Genomic DNA, 19,749 nt, shown 5'->3' with positions numbered 1-19,749 from the left:
CCTCGTTGTGTGGATGGGTGCAGGGTTAATTCGGTTTAACGCTGCTAAATTTGGTTTAAATGCATAGTGTAGACCAGGCCTGACAGGTGCAAACTGTTTTTTTTTTTGTTTTTTTTTAAAGGCTTATAACTTGGCCAAATCTGAGTGATTTTCCTCAGGAATGGCAAAAGGCACATCGCTGACACAAAAGCGACTCCCCCTCCCAAATTACCAGTCCTTACGCCAAAGCAGAGGGGCACTATAACATTTTAAAAGAAAATGTCAGGATTTAGCATGGGTAAAATGTACTTTTCCTCTTGCCTTGTTCTCAGAAATGGCCAAATAATTTTTGCTGAAATTTTCCAACAACATTCAGCCTGAGGCAGACATGTGGCATGGAAAATTTGTCAAACTTTAACTGTTGGGCTGAAAGTTACAAGTAACTGAAAACAGGGTGTTATAATGGGAATTGTTGAGTAGCCTGAGTAGTTGGCAGCACTGCCATCCCCAATCATAACTATTAGCATTAAAAACTATGAGATGAGGGAACAGAGACCCCAAGTAAGTCAAGCATATGCTTATATCCACTCATATTTGGCAAAGTGTTTAAATAGAAACTTAAGTCCCGATGAAGTCAGTGGGACATAAACATGAGCTTTGGTATTTTGCTGAATAGGGATGGACTTCTGAACCAGGGTTGGAGTAGTTGTGAGGGCTCCCACCTAGATTACAGGAGTGCAAAGAAATATACTAGATAAAGTTAGCCACGGTTTCCTGGTGGTCTCTATGTAGCACTGTGTGTATTGAAAGCTCTGGGAAATGTGGATAATGAAAAATATATTTTTTTCAAAAATTATAGACAAGAAATCGTTTTGAAGGAACCCGTTCGGAGGTTGAGTCCTTGATGAGGAAGATGAAGGAGAATCCCGATGAGCACAGGAACATCAGCCCTTTCACAATGGAGGGCTATCTCTATGTCCAGGAGAAACGTACGTGCTGTTGCCTTGAAGTTACTGAGCTGCTCTCTGCTGCCACTCAGAGGAGACTAAAGTGCAGAGTGGGAGCACTGGCTCTGCAAAACATCATGGTCCATGTGAAATGGCAAGAGGTGCAGGGGGATTGAGGGAAGAAATAAATCCTGTCAGTTCTTGAGTTGGATTTGAATGACAGATGCAGGGTAGCCACTTGTGCAGCTTTCTGCAGGAGCATCCCCACTGTCAGCAGGGCGGGCCCACATTCTGCAGTTCTGGGAAATTATCTCCAGCTCCTTCAGCTTTCCCCCACGGTGACTCTGCATTGTGGTGCTGCAGGTGTATCCCACAGTGTTCCATGGCTCACGCCTCACAGTTCTCCTTTGACCTGCCTTTGGGATTTTTACACCCAATGAGGTAGTCTGTTCCTGCTGAGTAGCTCCTTGGCATACTCTCTTCGCAGTCCCTGAAAAATGAATTGTGCACAGTACCAACCAGAATAGGTGGGGGCTATCGCTACAGCACTTTGCTCTGGCTGTGTAGCTTTGAAATTCCCCGAGTCTGACATGTAATTCGAAGCCCATCTCAGCAAATTGTCTTACCACCCTGGGTGGATAGAAGTAGAGGTCTCGGCACTAGAGAAGATATTGCATTGAGCAACACTACCCTGGTAGGGGGAGGGACTAGAATCCAGCTACTAGGAGCCTGATCCAAGGGTTAGGAAAGACTCTGAAACGATCTAGTGATTCACTTCTACCTTTAATTTCTATGAAGAGGAAGGATGGTCCAGTGGTTAATCTCTAGCATGGGACTAAGGAAACTGGTTCAGTTCTCTGCTCCACTCCCTGTGTGGCCTTGGGCAAGTCATTTGCCCACTCTGTGGCTCAGTTTCCCACGTAAAATGGGGATAACAGCAGTGCCCTACCTCACGGAGGTGTGCGAGGGTAAATACATTACAGACTGTGAAGTGCTCTGATGCTATGGTGATGCGGGTAAGTACATAGATAGAACTCCCTGGTTTCCTAATTGGTGATAGCTCAGGCAAAAGTGGGAAAGCAGTTAGTAGGGTATCTTTCTTAAGAGTGAGAAACTTGTCTGCAAAAAGGTCTGGAGTCTGTACAGTGGGGTAAAAGAAGAACGAGAACCTCACTAAATGCCCACTTTCGCCTGGCAAGGAGAGTGAGTAAATGCTACATTCTAGAAATAATCTGAAATGACATGGAGGTCGATGATCGTGGGGAGATCCAGTATAGCAGACTGAGGAGTAATTTGCTCAAGTGAAACTGCTGAAGCCTCATTGCTTGGTATATTCCAAAACTGGATGGAGCCAAGCTTGGCGAATATACAGGAGTGACTAAAGGTGGACAAGATAAATGCTAACAGGTCTGTTCTATAGTTTTTCTGTAGCTAATTCTCTGATTATATCACGGCATATGAAACTAAAGCTAATTTAGCAAATTACCAGGTCTGTCCATAGGAATCAGCTTGGTCCAATGGATGGGACACTGGGCTCAGAGCCTGGAGACTTGTATTTTATTCCTGACTCTGCCAGTGATTGAGTTAATTCTGGATCTCGCTTTCCCCTCCATGCAGTGGGGATTATCATGCTTTTATTCACTTTTGTAAAGTGCTTTTGAGAACTATAGATGCAAGAGTCTGTATCGTTTGTTTTAGGATGTTTAATTGTGGCTTTGGTAACAACTGCTTTGTAGACCGTAGTTAATTGTTAGAAATCTCAAAACTTAAAATTCCATTGTAGGTCACTTTGGAACCTCCTGGGTGAAGCATTACTGCACGTATCAGAGGGAATCTAAACGAATCACTATGGTACCATTTGACCAGAAATCTGGAGGGAAAGGGGTGAGTGGAAATATGCCAAGTGCACTCATGCTAGGGTCACCCGAATGGTCATTTTGTGGGGAAGAGCTGGCGTGAGTCTTGCTCTTGGCCCAACAAAGGTTGGGTTGGGAATGCCTTGTGTCTGTCAACAACAAGCCCTTGAAACTGCCAACACCTTGGCACTGATGGATTTCATTGGCGGGTTCTATCCAGTCTTCTAATTCTCTTCTCTCCCGCCTAACCGTCGCTAGAAACTCTTTTTTAACAGAATGACACAGTAAAGTGCTGGCACCTATGTTTTCTCATCTTTTGAGAAATGACACCCCCACTTTTCCCTGGGAGAGGACTTTTTGTTGGAAAGGCCACTGTTGCCTTTCAATCAGAAGCTTTCCCCATCCAGTGAGTACTCTAAGGAGTTGTTAACATCCACTCTCTCTGGCACACCCACAGCACTAGCTAATTAGTCAATGAGAGAGTGGCTCAAAATATTAATGTGCAGATATTGCAAAGAGAACCTCAGGGTGCTGATTTAAAGAGATGTAGATCACATCTCTGTGGGTACTAACAAGCTATGTAAAACCATCATGGTGGGGAAATAACATTGGCAGAGTAAACAGTGTAATTCAGTAAAGGAGTAGCAACTCAGTAAGAGCTTGTCTACTTATGAAACTGGTCAAGAATAAATCCATATGTGCAGACCCTAAAAACTTGTCTACTTGGGGACACCCAGAAAAGTTAATCCGAATTAATTAAAGGAGAGAATTAAAAGTGGATTAGTTAAACTGCATTAAACCCCTGTGTGGACACTCTTAGGGTAGGTCCATACTTACCCGCCGGGTCGACGCGTAGAGTTCGACTTCTCGGAGTTCGAACTATCGCGTCTAATCTAGACGCGATAGTTCGAACTCCGGACGTGCTCCCGTCGACTCCGGAACTCCACCACTGCAAACGGCGGTGGCAGAGTCGACGGGGGAGCCGCGGACTTCGATCCCGCGGCGTCTGGATGGGTGAGTTGCTCGAACTAAGGTAGTTCGACTTGAGCGACGCTATTCGTGTAGCTGAAGTTGCGCACCTTAGTTCGACCCCCCCCCCCCGTTAGTGTAGACCAGGCCTTAGAAATAAAGTGGCCTAAATTTGGTGTAGTGTAAGAACACAAGAATGTAACAATGGCCATACTTGGTCAGACCAATGGTCCATCTAGCTCAGTATCCTGTCTTCTGACAGTGGCCAGTGCCAGATACATTCTTCACTGTATGAATTTATATTTCTTTAACCAAGCAAAGCGCCTACAGAGATCAGTCCCCTTTTTAAGGGTGACCTGACCACAATACTTTAGCTCCCCTACACTTCAGTAATGGCACAAATCTCCCCTGAGGCTAATGTATTGGCTGACTGGCATCCACAGCTCTTTATATACCCCCCATCCCAGGTAGAATGGACTGTCTTCCATTGCTGTCCTGTCTTTAGCACGACTCCTTGCTAGGGGATGCTCACTTCACTTAGCTCTTGTCCACACTAGATTATTTTTTTCCTGCTTTAACTGTACCAATATAAAGCACCTTTATACCAGTGTAAGTGCATTGCACTAGCGCTTGTACCATGATAACTGTATCCGTGAAAAACCACACCCCATAACTGACACAGTTATACCAGTATGACTCTGCTGTAACCAATACTGTAATTTTTTTCGAGGCCTTGCAAGTCTTCCCATCCACTAAGGCATGCCAGGAATCTTTCTGAAGCCGACCACAGCAGCAGGCAGGCGGGAGATATGTGACCTCTCAGTTGTTGTAGGCTGTGGAGGCTCTATCTGTCATCGGCCTATTTTTAACCTGTGGGGGAAACCACCTCAGGCTATGGCTGGAGCCAAATACTAATCAGTTTAAAATTGCTTTCTCTCCAAATGGCATTCTTGGAATACCACTTCCCTGGCAGCAGTGGGCAAATCCAGCTAACTTCAGGGAAATTAGTTTAGGATAGGGGCACAAGCTAACTCTGTTGATCCTCTTGGCAGAATCCTTGCAGTTAATGTGGAGAGTTCGTTAGAACAGGCTATTGGTGTCAATGTTATTCTAGTACCCTAATACATTTTCTGGAATGGTTGATGTTAGTGTTGTGATTGTCCAGCACGACTGGTCAGCAAAGCACAAAAAAGACATGAAAAACACAGAAAGTTTGCAAACTCAAAACTTTTTTCATTTTTTGTTTTTTTAAATGGAACCATCGGTGTTTTTTAAAAATTCACCGAGACATCAAGAGCACACATCAGACAGAATCACTCTACAACTGAGAGCAAAGAATCCTGTCTAAATTCACGTTGCATTAAAGAAACCTGTGCTATGATTGTTGTTGTGATTACTCATACATGTCATGGCAGTGTTACTGTAAAAATGATCTTTATCATGCCCCCACTGTATTTCCTCTTCTCTGCTGATAAGTGTGTGCTCATTGTGCAAGCATTTTATTCAGTGAGTTGATATATAGTTTTCATGTATTATAACTAGGGCTCTGTGTCTGTCACGGAGGTCGCAGAAGTCACGGATTCTGTGACTTTCCATGACTTCTGCAGCAGCTGGTGCGGTTGGCCTCGGGGACTGCCTGAGCAAAGGTCCTGGGGTGGCCCCCAGCAGATGGTGCAGCTGACCCTCCTATCCCCCCAGCAGCACCCTGCCCTCCTACCCCCTCCCCCAAGATTTAGTTAGAGGTATTTATAAGTCATGGACAGGTCACAGGCTGTGAATTTTTGTTTATTGCCCATGTCCTTTCCATGACTTTTACTAAAAATACCCATGACTAAATCGTAGCCTTAATTCTAGTGTGTTTGTGGCCACCTTACAACACAGGGTCTAATGTCCATGGACTGCAGGGTCCATGGTTACTGTTACACAATAGAACTGAAATGATCATGCTCTATCAGCAGAGATACCTACCACTCAAGCTAAAGGAAAATCTCCTTTAACTAAACACTGCAGCAGTTCTGATTCCATCCAGCAGAGAGCAGTGGTATACATGTGCTCGTGTGTACACGCACATGCACACCCATTACACTTTGTATAACATCTAATAAAATTAATCCGGAAGATGGATGTTAGAAAAGGAGAATGGTACACTGGCTTTGGCATTTCTTTGCTATTAAATATGCTTTTTGTAGGGTGCTTACCTGTCTCACTCAAAGATGGAAAATGCCACTGAAATGCAGCCACCTGTGGGGTGAAGGATGACATCCATCTTGACAGTACACTGTAAGGGAAAGGAAGGGTGACTTTGCTCAATAAGAGTGGGTCAGGCTCCCCTGTTTTACAAGAGCTGTAGGGTATGTGGGACAGATAAGACCCATCTTTTTAACAATCTTATAAAAGTGTTTTCTGACGGGAACCCACATGGAAAACTGTGGAATTAACGCTTGGATGCTGTTTGGAAATGGGTGACTGGAGCTGTCTCGCTGTGGGATAGATTTTTATACATAGCTGTGTACAGACCCCCTCAGGAGGGAGATTCTCCCTCTGGCCTGCCCAGCGCAGGGCCACAGGATACCCACAGCAGAGATTTTATAATGAAACATGCCAATGAGACCCGCCTGCCGTGGACGGGGTGGCACGGCCCCTCGGGGGGGTGAGAGCGGAGGCTATTTGCTCCGTGAGCGTCCCCCCCTCTCGTGAAGCGACCGGGGCATCGCTTTCGACATTGGACTGTCAGAGCATTAATGTGACTGCGTGAATCTAGCTAGAAATGGCAATAAACTCTACTTTTGATTTAAAAAAAAAAAAAAGGATGGAGAGACAAATCAACTTGGCAAAGATTCAAATGCTGTATTTCCAGGGACTGTGGATCTTTCAAACCTTATGCTTAGACCCACAAGCCATCCCTTCTGGGGTTAATACATATTAATCATAATTCTAGGAGGCTGAGTGTGTGTAATATACGCAGTTCTGTTCTCAACCTAATCTAGAAGTCCTGTATCCTTGTAGGGAGAAGATGAAGCAGTTACACTCAAATCCTGCATACGCCGGAAAACTGACTCAATAGAGAAGAGGTTTTGTTTCGATGTGGAAGCAGTGGATCGGTGAGTGGGACAGTTTTCTTTTCTCGCACCAATGGAAGGTGCACAGCCTTAGAGCACACAGACTTTGGTTTACGTACTGAAGCCCAGCCAAGGACTCCATAATATATGCCTGTGCACACATGGCTGGACCAGCAGCAACATGTGCATTACACACAGACCTCCTTGGGCTTGTTGGAAAATTCTTGTTACTCTTGGGGGCATTCTACGCCAAAAAATTAAAAATTCATGCACAATATTTTAAAATTCTGCAAATTTTATTTGTCAAAATAACACTACGTAATCATGCCAGTTTCAATTATGTTGGTAATTTATTTCAAAATACCTGTCAGCAAGTATGTCTGTAACAACACAGACACACACACAAATTCCCCCAGGAGTAGAGAGTTAAAGAACCCCCTATGACAACACAGTTCCTGTTTCTCTATCCCCCTCCCCCAGAGCCCAGTGGGGGGGGGGGAGAGGCACCCTCAACTCCCCCCCCCCCCCAGAGCCAACCTGCAGGGCCCCTCCAGCCAATACATCTGACCCCCCTCTTCCCCGCGCCGCCAAGTGTCTTCTATGTGCAAGCTGGGTTCTGCCGAGTCCAGTGCAGCCCATTTCTGTTGGGGGAAGGAAATTCTGTGCGCACAACGTTAATTTCTGCAAACTTCTGCATTGCGCAGTGGAGTAGAATTCCCGCAGGAGTATCTTGTGCAATTTTAGCAGTTCGTTTCTCTTATCTCTTAGTCACACGCTCCATGGAAGCTGTTAGTTGCCTCAACTCCCTCCTCCCTAGCGTTTTTGCAGTAGGGGCTCATTGCAAGATGAAGCACTAATTCAATATAAGGTGCCGCGTTTACTCAAATCTCATTCGTTTTAATGAGTGTCCACTTTTTCAGAGTCTGATGTTAAGTAGCCTTCACAATGGAAAAGAAATTCAGTCTCTGTGTTAGAAAAGTCCATTTACTTGGCACAGACACTGCTCATCCTTCCAGTGTCTTGTGTTTGTCTATAACATGACTTCAGCTTTTGTGCTGGAGAATGACTGCTGCAGATTCATTGTGGATGGCTGACTGTAGAAATCCCACGCTCACATACAGTGCATGGCTCTTTAAAGTTGCATCTTCTGATTTCTGAAGGAGATGCATGTTGTCAAGAATCAGGGGGTAACTGTGTTAGTCTATATCCACAAAAACAACAAGGAGTCCGGTGGCACCTTAAAGACTAACAGATTTATTTAGGCATAAGCTTTCGTGGATAAAAAACCTCACTTCTTCAGATGCATGGAGTGAAAGTTACAGATGCAGGCATTATATAATGACACATGAAGAGAGGGGAGTAGAGGTACTTTCACTCCATGCATTTGAAGAAATGGGTTTTTTACCCATGAAAGCTTATGCCCAAATAAATCTGTTAGTCTTTAAGGTGCCACCGGACTGTTTCTGTAGCCTGATATGATTTATCAGTTGGAGGCTGAAACCTCCTCTGTTTTATGTAAATGAAGCATGAAAATTCTTGTCTCATAAGCATTATCTAATAGGGAACCACAAAACCCGATGAGAAGTGATTGGCCTGAGCGACTACTTTTTTTTCTAGGCTGAGTCAATACAGGACTTTTCTCAATCACATCATGTTACTATGTTTGTGCTTGCTGGAGAAGGGAGTCAGAAGATCCAAAGAAAGGGATTTTATTGTAGCTTCAGAATCTGCCTTCCTAAACCTTAGGCTGGCAATAGCTTGGTAAGGATGATGGACTAATTCGCTCCGATCATAACTTGCTTGTGTGATGAGCAACAAAATTAAGCTTATAATTCTGAAATGAGTTTAGGCTTTGGAGAAAATTGAGTTGGTGTGATAGCATGGCTGCATGTGCTGAGCTGCCCTGCAGGAGCCCTCTGTGGATGGAAAGGACCCAGGCCAGCAGAGTGCAGGGGAATGTGTACTAGCTGCCTTGTTTGGCATCTTCATTTGCCAGCTGATTGCTCAGCTAGCACTGGAGTAGCATCATTGCCTTCTAGCATCTGTCCCATAAACGTTTCTTGTGCATACTGCCACAACAGATTGCATTGTAATGAGCAACCGTTCAAAACAATGCGGTGAACACAAAGTGATATAAGGTGGTGTGATGTTTGACCCTCAATAAATTTAAATTATTAATGTGCTCTCGCTTATCATCATTTCTGATGTTCACAGAAGTGGGCTTCTCCTGTACTTAGCCAAACAGCTGGCCTCCATATGTGGAATCTCTCTTGCCCAGTCCGAGTGAGGTTCTCTGGTTTTCCCACCCACATGCATTCAGATTGCATCCAGACGTGTTTATGTATTGGTTGTAGCCCAGAAGTCAGGATTCCAGAATTCTGTTCCTGCTTTGTATGGGCTTGGGCAAATCACTTCACTTATACGCATCTCACTTTACCTGATTGTGCATTGGGAATAATAGAAAGTCTGTCTACTTCCCAGACTTTCTCTGAAGTTTGTTTAGTCAGTGTTTACCAAGTGTTTTGAGCCTCTTGGTTAGAAAGTGCTACTTGGGCGAAGTATTTTTAATTACTAGTTTATTTTGTTATGACTTGATGGCTTATATGTATCTTGCATGAGGGAAGAAAGGGGGAATGGACAAGGAAACATGGCAGTGGATAGGGCACTGCCTTGGGGACTTGAGAGAGCTGGCTGGCTTCAAATCCTGATTCAGCCAGCCCCAGGCTTTCTTGTGTGACCATGATAGAGTCACTTTATCTCTTGGTGCTGCTTTTGCCACCAGTAGAATGTGGGGTTGGTGGGGGAGGGAGGGATGCTTCTCAACCTCCCTGGGCTGCAATGAGGATAAAATCCATTAATGATTGAGAGTTGCTCAGATATTAGTGATAACAGCCATAGAAGTGTTTAGACAGAAGGAAATTCATATTCAACTTAAATATTTATATCTCACCATTGCAGTGAAATCTCAGTGCTTCTAAAAATTCTGTTGGTATTAAAATATTACGAGAAAGGTAATGGTATGGCCACAGTTATAGTGAGAGGCTAAAATCACTAACAAGGAGCGCAGAACTAAGCTGCATCTCAGGTCTAACATTCTAGTACACAGTCTCTAGGTGGCAGTCTTGTATTTTCTTCCCATGTTATGTTATATGGTCAGTGTGAAAATAGCAGTGCTGCAAGCATTGCATTTTGGGAAATTGGTATAATTTGGAATATATTGTGGAAACACCCATGTTGCAGTGGTGCATGGTATTTTGGAAAATAACCTCTATGAAGATTCTTGTCAATTTTCTGTCCCTTCTCGTTCCAGCAATAAAGGTGGATCAGCACTTTACAAATGAATGTCCGAGCATGATTTGTGGTCGAAAGCTCCCAAATGAGTACTGTTTGCTTTTTCCTGTTTTTTTGGCAAGGAATAAGATTCCAAAGTTCCTAAAGCCGACATAGTGCATATTTGGGGGAGCAAAACAAAAGTCTCAAATGGCTCTATATTGCAAATAATTTTGATTTTTGTCTGTGGGAAGCAAGTGAGGCATATTTTAACATTCTGAACAAAATGTATCTTGAACATTCATAATGCAGGGAGACCCCCAAATGGCATAATCCTGTTTTGCTGATCGGCTACACTGTGCCGTGCGGTAGTACAGCTTGGGTTTGCTAATACGTATTTGTAAATCAGTTTTATAAACCAGGCTCTAAGCAAGGATAGCACATATGTCTTAAAAAACGAGTATTAGAAGGAGCATTGCCTTTGGCTGATGCTGGCTTGATAATTGCCCAGGTGTTTGGTGTAATGTGGGTAAAGCTTTGAGCCAGATGCTGAGCACTTTTAACACCAGTTGACTGGAATTGCAGGTATTCAAGGTTTGGCCCTGTAATTAGCTGAATGTTACATTCATCAAGGCAGTTAACATTGTTGAAGTACAGCACCATTCTGCTAGAAAGCCCATTTACTGGTGGCTTGGGAACAGCTGGTGCCTCAGCGCTCCTGACGCATGCAGGCATCCATTATAGCCACATGCTTTCTCATGGGCTGTTTCTTTGGCCTTGTCTACACTACAGGACTATTTCGAATCTACTTAATTCGAATTTGTGGATTCGACCTTATGAAGTCGAATTTGTGTATCCATACTAAATACACTAATTCGAACTTCTGAGTCCACATTCACGGGGCCGGCGTCGACTTTCGAAGCGGTGCACTGTGGGAAGCTATCCCACAGTTCCCGCAGTCCCCGCTGCCCATTTGAATTCTGGGATTTCCCCCCAATGCATGCTGGGGGAAAAAATGTGTCGAGGGTGGTTTTGGGTAACTGTCGTCATTGAACCGTCAATCACGCCCTCACTCCCTCCCTCCCTGAAAGCGCCTGCGGGCAATCTGTTCGTGCACTTTTCTGGTCAGTGAAAGCGTGGACGCCACAGCACTGCAAGCATGGAGCCCGCTGCGATCCTCGCCGTTTTCTCCTCCTCGCACTTTATCGTCCACCTCTTCCACATTCAGCTGCTGAGAAATTGGGCTACTTTTCAATGGTTCTGCAAGCACTGGGGGACCATAGGGGACGTTTTACCAACATGAACGTTGGATGGCCGGGCAAGGTTCCTGATGCATGTGTTCTCAGGAACTGTGGGCTGCTCAGATGCCTGCTGGAAGGTAGTTTCTTCCCGTACCACGAAATAACTGTTGTGGATGTGCATTTGCCTATAGTGATCCTCGGTGACCCAGCCTGCCCGCTAATGCACTTGCTCATGAAGCCCTATACAGGCGCCTGGGACAGCGACAAGGAACTCTTCAAATACCAGCGAGCAGCGAGCAGCGTGACCTGTGACTGTTCAGTTTCTTTACAGAGAAGCTGAACCTGCCCCTGTTTCTTTACCCAGTTACTGTTGACTCTCCTCTTCGGTTAAATACCCCGTTCTCCCCGTTTCCTCCACTTCCAAGACACGTGTAAAAATAAAATACATGTCACACTGTTACTGAGGAGAGGTTTCTTTATTCATGACTTTTCGTTAAAGGGTCGAAACTGGAACGCAGACTGCGGTGGGTAGGGTGTGCGCTGATGTAAAGACCGCCTCTAAACTTAAGGAATGACAGGCTCCTGCTCCTACAGCGGTCCGCATTGCCGGACTGCTTGTTTCAACGGAGCCTGCCATCCCTCCTTTTTGGGATTCTGTGTGCGGGCGGCTATGTGGCCTTGTGGCGGAGGAGGACGGATACAGATTCCTCTGCTGCGTGACTCAGCGGTCCACAACAAGGACCGCTGTATAAGATCTGTACCCGACCTCCCCCGCTAAAAAGTCACATCCCCACCGCCCACACAGAACCTGGAAACCACCTCCCATACCGACCATGGTGCCTGCTGACTGCACTGTGTGTGTTACCCGCTGCTGATCCGGCCCCTGTGTCTGTACCCTGCGAAAGGTGCCTGTCCTATGCAATTAGCAACGCACTTCCCCACGCACCCCATTCAAACACAGTCTTCAGTGAGGAAACATGACGGAAACAGTACTTAACAGCAAAGTATTTTTATTACTTAAGTACACAGTTATGGGATGGGACTGGGATTGGGACTTGTTTGAGTCCGGAAGGGAAGGACTTATGCAAACGTAGGGTATGAGAGCTTTTGGTTACTTGAGCACTCTGCTGGGGTGCAGTGACAGTATTCACGGCCCAGGGCGGGCATCCTCCTGGTTATTTAGGGTGAGGGGGGTATGTGACTTTGTGGCGGGGGAGGGCGGTTGCAGAGATACTGCCGGGGGCTCTGTCCTGCAGCGGACCTGCAGAACATACACAAGTCGCCGGAGCGTGTCCGTTTGCTCCCTCAGTAGTACAAGCATTGCTTGAGTCGCCTGCTTGTGTTCCTCACGCCACCTCTCCTCCCATTCGCTGTGTGAGCGCTGGTACAGAGAGACTTTCTCCCTCCACTGCCTCTGCTGGTCCGCCTCGGCTAGGTAGCAGCCCACACATTCATCGAAAATCGTGTCCCTTGTCTTTTTCTTTCGCCGCCTAATCTTCGCCAGCCTCTGCGAGGTGGATGCTGTGGAAGGTCTGGAGACAGTGGAAGCTGTGAGATGGGAAACAGTTAGTTAATTCCTTGCAATGATACTTTTTTGCGAACAATTAACTGAGTCTAGGCTGTCTCTGTGAATTTTTTGTTGAGAACCCCTGTGCCTGCTGTTGCACAAATCATTTGCGCGGTGGATTCTGGGTAAATGTCGCCAGTCATTCCTTCCTCCGGGAAAGCAAGGGCAGACAATCATTTCGATCACGTTTTCCATGAAATGCCCTGGCACACGCCATAGCGTGGCAACAATGGACCCTATTTTGCCTTTTGTGTATGTCACCGTATGTGTACTGTATGCCGCTGATAGAGGCGGACCAGCAGCGCTACACAGCAGCATGCTTATGCTTTTGCATGACAGCAGCGATGGTTACCAGGCATACTGCACCGTCTACCATACCATGAACTGGTAAGAAGACGGTAATAAGATGGTCATGGTTACCTGTCCTTTTGCACTGCGCCATTTGGTGCTGTCATAAGTGCCCCTGGTCGATCAGCCAGGGGCGCAAAAGCAAAATTTGGGAATGACTCCCCGAGTCAATCCCTCCTTTTTGGGTATCTAAAAATAGAATCAGTCCTGCCTAGATTATGTGCAAGTGTACTAGAGAACCACTGTATCATACAACCAGAGACCACAGCTGCTCTCTGTCCAATCCTGCATAAATTTTGAGCTGAACGCTATTCACAGGGTGTGCTCCTGAAACAACCCCAGCTGTTCATTCCGTTCTTCCCCCAGCCTTCCTGGGTTCCAGTACCATTGTCCCCCCACTTGTGTGATGAAGTAATATAGAATGCATATAGACACAGGTAGTCGTTTGTGAGAAATGAGTGGAAGGAAGCCTCCAGCTGCAATGATAGTCCAGAGATGACATTAAGGGGTGTGGAGGAGGGAGCCACTCATCCCTCTGCTAGTCCAGGGCAATTGAATCTTTTCTTTACAATGAAGGGTGGGGGCTGATGGATCTCAGCCCCCTGTTGCAATGATGAGGACGGTTACCAGCCATACTGCACCATCTACCATGAAAAATTAGCAACAGGCGGCCTTGACCGACCGGTCCCAAGCAAGTTGGTACGGTTGTCATGGTTACCAGCCCTTTTGCACTGCCCCATGTGCCAATAGGCTGATGATGAGGATGGATTTCCATCGTTTTGTACCATCAGCCATCCATAGCGTGGGGGGAGCAAGGATGTTGGTGTTGAGTGCTGCACCATCGCGTCTATCTGCAGCATTCAGTACAGATACGGTGACATGTAAAAGAGTCAACAGAGGATTGTTTTCCCTTTAACTTCTGGGGGTCGGGGGGTGCGTAAATTGCCGAGCTATGCCCCGTCCCACCGCGGACACTGTGTTTGACCCTAGAAGCATTTGGAGATTAGCCAAGAATGCAAATGCTTTTCGGAGACAGCAGGAACTGTGGGATACCTTGCGTCCTCGTTCCCCCCTCCCTCCATGAGCGTCCATTTGATTCTTTGGCTTTCCGTTACGCTCGTCACGCAGCTGCGTGCTGAGTCTGTGCTATGCCGTCTGTCCGTTTATTTATTAAAAATACTTTGGACCAGGCGTAATGTAACATTTCTTCCCCTACTTAGATGCAGGAGTCTCCGAGCGAGATCACCGTGAGGACAGGCACTGAAGGAGATAGAGAGCGCATGCTGCGTGAAAGCTAGCACGAACCACGGACCTATGCAGCCGTGCTCTGGGAGGCAGTGCTCCCTGAATACCGCATGAAAGCCTCGCGCGGAAAAGTGTGCTATCACGGAGCACCCAATAAGGCAGCTCTCCCCAGGAACCTCCTGCTGATGCTTATCGATTAACGGCAGGAGAGCTTCGTGGCGTTCTCCCAGGAGGATTTCTGTTCTATCACCATATATACAGAGACCTCCTTTTCACACACTTCAGATTCCTGTTATATTAAGAATAAAAGTTAACATGGTTAAAGCACTTACCGACTGCTCCTACCCCTGATTCAGGATCCGGGTTCCTGGCCGGGGAGGGTTGGTAGGGGATCTCCGTGAGGGTGATGAAGAGATCCTGGCTGTCGGGGAAACCAGCGTTGTAAGCGCTGTCGCCTGCCTCGTCCTCCACAAACCCTTCCTCATCTTCCCCGTCCGTGAACATCGTCGAGGAACTGTCCGTCGACACTGTCCCATCATCAGAGTCCATGGTCACTGGTGGGGCAGTGGTGGCAGGCTCCGTAGCGTCCGTTGGCCGCTTTGATTTTTTGGTAGCCTTGTCTGGGGTCCTTGATTTTCACGCGGCGCTGCGTTGCATGACGGCTGTATCCTCAGTCTGTATCATGGCTTTGGAGACCTTCTCGTAGGTCTTTGCATTCCGTTCGTTGGAGCGCAGCTCCGAAAGCACAGACTCCTCGCCCCACACACCGATCAGATCCAAGAGTTCCCGGTCAGTCTATGCCGGGTCCCTCTTTCTATTCAGAGATTACATGAACTCCTCTGCTGGAGAGCTCTGCATTGCTGCCGGTGCTGCGGAGCTCGCCCCGATGTGCAACCAGAACGTCAGATTCAAACCGCCCAGACAGGAAAATGAATTCAAATTTTCGCGGGTCATTTCCTGTGTGGCTGGGCAGAGAATCCAAGCTCGGGCTGCTGTCCAGAGCGTCAACAGAGTGGTGCAGTGTGGGATAGCTCCCGGAGCTACTAAGTTCGATTTCCATCCACACCTAGCCTAATTCGAACTAGCCATGTCGAATTTAGCGTTACTCCACCTGCCGGGGTGGAGTACCAAATTCGAACTAAAGAGCCCTCTAGTTCGAATTAAATGGCTTCCTGGTGTGGACGGTTGAGCGGTTAGTTCGAATTAACGCTGCTAAATTCGAATTAAAGTCCTAGTGTAGACCAGGCCTTTATGTGCTGTCTAATGGCTGAAACAGCATTAAGTGAGTTGTATTTCTACTGACTGGGTGGCTGTGAGTGTAGTGAGCCTGTTTTGGGCATCTGAATTATTCATGCAGGGCTTCTTGGCCTACTTAGATCATTGATAGTAGCTTCTGAGTGGGGACACTGCTCCTTTTCCGATCCCCAATCCCCCCCGCGGCTTGTCATCTGACTTGCAGTCCCTTTGCCTTTCTGGCTGGTGAGTTTCAGTGAATCTCCTCATGTCACATGCAATACAGTTTGTACTTGTTCCTTTGCTGGTATCACATTTCTAGTGACCTTTAAACGAAAGAAATTACTGGGGTTTTCACATTATGGCTAATGCTGAGTAAAGGTAACCTGCTCCCTTCCTTGCCCGTGATGGGCTTTGGGAGCGGTACAGCGTACCTCGCCCTGCTGCACAGGAAGAATTCCTCCTGAGGGCATCCTGCGCCAAAATATTAAAATTTCTGTGCACAATATTTAAAAATTCTGCAAGTTTTATTTGTCAATAAGTAAATGCAGAGGCTCCAGCATGGCAGTGGGGAGCAGAGGCCACTGGCTGCACGAAGGTGGGAGATCACCCTGCAGCCCTCTCAGCCCACCCTTGGGACACGGACTTAGCGGTGAGGCTGCACCCGACCCTGACACAGCCCTGCCCCTCCGCGCCAGATGCACCAGGTGTGGGGCAGGCAGGCTCAACAAGGCAGGATCCAAGTGTGAAGGGGCTGAGTGTGGAGGGATCCAGGTGTGAGGTGAGAGGGTTCTGTGTGGCAGTCTGGGTGCAGGCAGGCAGTTCAGTGCGGGGGTCTAGTGTGCGGGGATCTGGATGCACGGAGGCTCGTTGCGGGGTTCCAATGGGACTCTGCAGGGACTTCCAGGTTAAGGTAGTTGGGGCTCAGAGGAGGGGTCTGGGTGTGGGGGGTCTCAGCATGGAAGCCTGGGTGCTGGGGGAGTGAGGGTTGGTGGGGTGGGGGTCTGGGTGCAGCTATTTGGGGGTCAGTGGTGTGGGAGTCTGGATGTGGGGGCTCAGGGCGGTGCAGGAGGATGGGGCTCATCAGGGTGGGGGTTTGAGTGCAGGGAACTCAGTGGGGGGTGGTCTGGGTGCAGTGGTGGGGGTCCTGAGGCCATGGGTCTGGGGCTCCAGATGCAAGGGTTGAGGTTCAGTGGGGCGGGGTTTGGGTATGGAGTGCTAGAGGGGTTCTAGGTGTATGGGGTGAAGCTTGGCGGTGGTGTCTGAGTATGAGAGGTCCAGATGCACGGGCGTTGGGGGAACGGGGGAGCAGCTCCCAATACAGTGACATCCCCACCCCCAACAGCTGAGGAGCAATGGGGGCAGGAAGCAGGGGAGGATGCTGAGCTTCCTGAAGCTGGGAGAGGTTTCTGGGAGTGGATCTGATGCAGCCCCAGCCACTTCTTACAGGGGAAGAGGACGTCCGGTCCTCTCCTGCCTCTAGCCCAGCCCGGACTAGCAGCTGATACTGGCTCTGGGTAGGAGCTGCTGGCAGGGTTGTCCCCAGCCCTGTGGTGATTTACCTCTCTGCCGGCTACCCTGGGTGCCTGAAACAATGTACCTGTGCTGCTAGGGAGTGGTGCGTGACTGCTCTTGCAGCTTCCCTGTCGGAAAGTCATTTTTCTGCGGGGAAACAAAGAAATATGCAGGGGACATGAATTCTGCACATGCAGTGGCACAGAATTCCACCAGGAGTAAAAGAACATATTGACTGCATTTAGTAACTACCCTTAAGATTCCTGTTATGTGTTGCGATCATGGGGGGAATGTTTCTAGCAAGGCAGTAGATGAGGCCTTTGCTTATGTTGTCAGTGGAGTGACCCTTCAAGGGCACAGGCACTAAATCCCTCCTCATTTGCAGCTTTCTCCCCCCTCCCCTTCCATACTTCATTTTGAGGACTTGGCCTGTGTCTGGGCTCTGCTGTTTGACCTAAGGATGGCTCCTGAGACTGACATAGCAGTGTGAGGTATGTCATTCTGCAAACACAAGGTCACTTTATCACTGCTTAAATCAGAACTTCAAACTCTTTCACCGTGCATTCAGCTCTTAGTTCAGCCTTGCAGATTGTATTAGTAAGCTGTTTTATGTCTCTTATAAAGCAACTTAAATTGTGTTGGCGTGATAAGATGCTACATGAGTCAAAGTTGTTATCTTTTTCTCTTGCTTTCATTCTTTATTCTTCTGGAAGAAGAAAAGTAACTTTTTTTTCCTCCAGAGACATTTTGGATTAAACTTTTGACTTTTTTGGTATTAACGTTGATTTTCCCTGGATATTTAATCTTTTAAACCTTGCTCATTTAAAACAAAATTTGTGATAAAAATTTGTATTGACTTCAAGGTTTGTGTCTGTATGCCTAACATAGTGAAATGAATATACATATTAAATGTATACGCCTGTCCTGGGATACCTTATTGTGAAAGGGAATGCTCACCACCGATGCAGCCTAGTGGTCGGGCAGGGTTGTACCAGATTGTCTTCCAAGCTTCCCCATTTCTTACTGTTTCTCTGCCCTGCCTGGTCTGTCCTTCCTGTGACTCTGCCTTCCGGCCTGGTAATTATTCAAGTCTGTCCATTTCAGGACAAGAATAAGGAGTCCTGGAGGCCTCAGGGCACCCCTGTTTGGTTGAGAACCTGTGGCCCAGACACTTTTATCTTCAGGGTCTTTGCCCTCCCAGATAGGTTCCCCATGTCAGGGCTAAGCCTCTGTAGTTGTCCCTCTTTAGAGGGTGATAGGGGAGCTCAAGTCCACCCTCTCCACTGGACTCCAGTCCAGAGCCCTATGATAGGCAGCTAAATCCTGCACCCTGGGGTGTTATTCAGCTGCCTCCCCGGATCACTTCCCACCAGCTAAAGATAAAAATTAAAACACAAAGATAGTCTCTGTTCTTTAGAGAATCACCGGCCCCTTCTTTGTGGTCTTGGTCAGCTCTCAGGCATCAGGAGAGTCTGTGGTGCTCCTCCTCTGGAGCTCAGAGTGTGGGTCAGCTCATCTTCACTTCCTGCTACTGAGCTACTCTGCTTCCCTTTTCGTGTTCCTCCTCACCCCTGTGCAGGATTTTCAGGCAGGCTGGGGTGGGGCCATCTGGTTGCAGAGCAGCTTGTTAGCCCCTTCCTCTCCAGTGTGCGGTTTGTATTCCCCATCACTCTTATGCTTTAAAATTTCTTTAATCAAGTATTAATAAATTTATATTAATATATTTATATTCATATATATTTAATTATATTTAGTGAGATCTGCTGTGAGGGAATCTGGGCAAGGCTCCTCTCAGTGTCTCAGGCTGAGCATTGAAACTTAACAGCCACTCTTGGAAACTGCTGGCTGTAATGTTCATTTTACATGGTGCTTCACTGACTGAGCCGCCAGCTGGCGTGGACTCCATAGCTGTGTGTACTTAAACTGTTGTTTCAATTGTGAGCCCTTCTAGGGAGAGACTGTGTCTTCAGGCTTGTCTGTAAAATGCCCAGCGTGCTGCTGGCACTGTACAAATAACAATAAGTGAAGTAATGTGCTGGGATCTTTTAAAATGCCCCACAGCCAGGAAGGCAGTTCTGTATACTAAAGCACCACAATATATGTTTCAGCAAATGAATTATGTGGGGAAAAATGCAAATGCATTTGAAATATAAATGGCATTTTAATTGTTTCACAGCCTCTCTCCCCTCCCATATTGTTAAAATGTCTGACTTTGAAGTAAACACCAACGGTTTGTTATCTGCTTAGAGGCAGAGCAAACATCTTTTATCACTTCTTATCCTATGCCTGAGAGAATGTGGGGCATGAAAAGCCTGTATTGTCCTCAGGAGACCTTATTAGGGGTTCCTGAATAACTATAGTTCTAGCTATAGCTGTCCTGATTAACTGTTCCAGAATAAGAGTGCCTTACTCTGAAGTGGATTAAGTTAATTTGGAGCAAGGCATTCTTATTCTGGAACAAGAGTGTCTATGCACAGTTATTCAGGAATAGCTATTCTGCTGTGAATTCATACCCCACCA

The 19,749-nt window shown here is 46.9% G+C and overlaps 1 protein-coding gene across 2 annotated transcripts in view; it reads left to right on the top strand.

Annotated features, from left to right (window-relative positions):
- Window positions 1–19,749, top strand: part of ARHGAP26 (Rho GTPase activating protein 26) — a 313,981-nt gene that overhangs the window by 104,181 nt on the left and 190,051 nt on the right. For both annotated transcript variants that reach the window (XM_045028598.1, XM_045028597.1), the window contains exons 8-10: window positions 839–968; window positions 2,710–2,810; window positions 6,758–6,852. In XM_045028598.1, coding sequence (XP_044884533.1) covers window positions 839–968; window positions 2,710–2,810; window positions 6,758–6,852 — 326 coding nt within the window. The remainder of the gene's footprint in view (window positions 1–838; window positions 969–2,709; window positions 2,811–6,757; window positions 6,853–19,749) is intronic.

Source organism: Mauremys mutica, chromosome 8 (assembly GCF_020497125.1).
Source record: "Mauremys mutica isolate MM-2020 ecotype Southern chromosome 8, ASM2049712v1, whole genome shotgun sequence".
NCBI classification, from domain to species: Eukaryota; Metazoa; Chordata; order Testudines; family Geoemydidae; genus Mauremys; species Mauremys mutica.
Note: the sequence above shows the minus strand (reverse complement) of the source record. Positions and strands in the feature narration are given on the sequence as shown.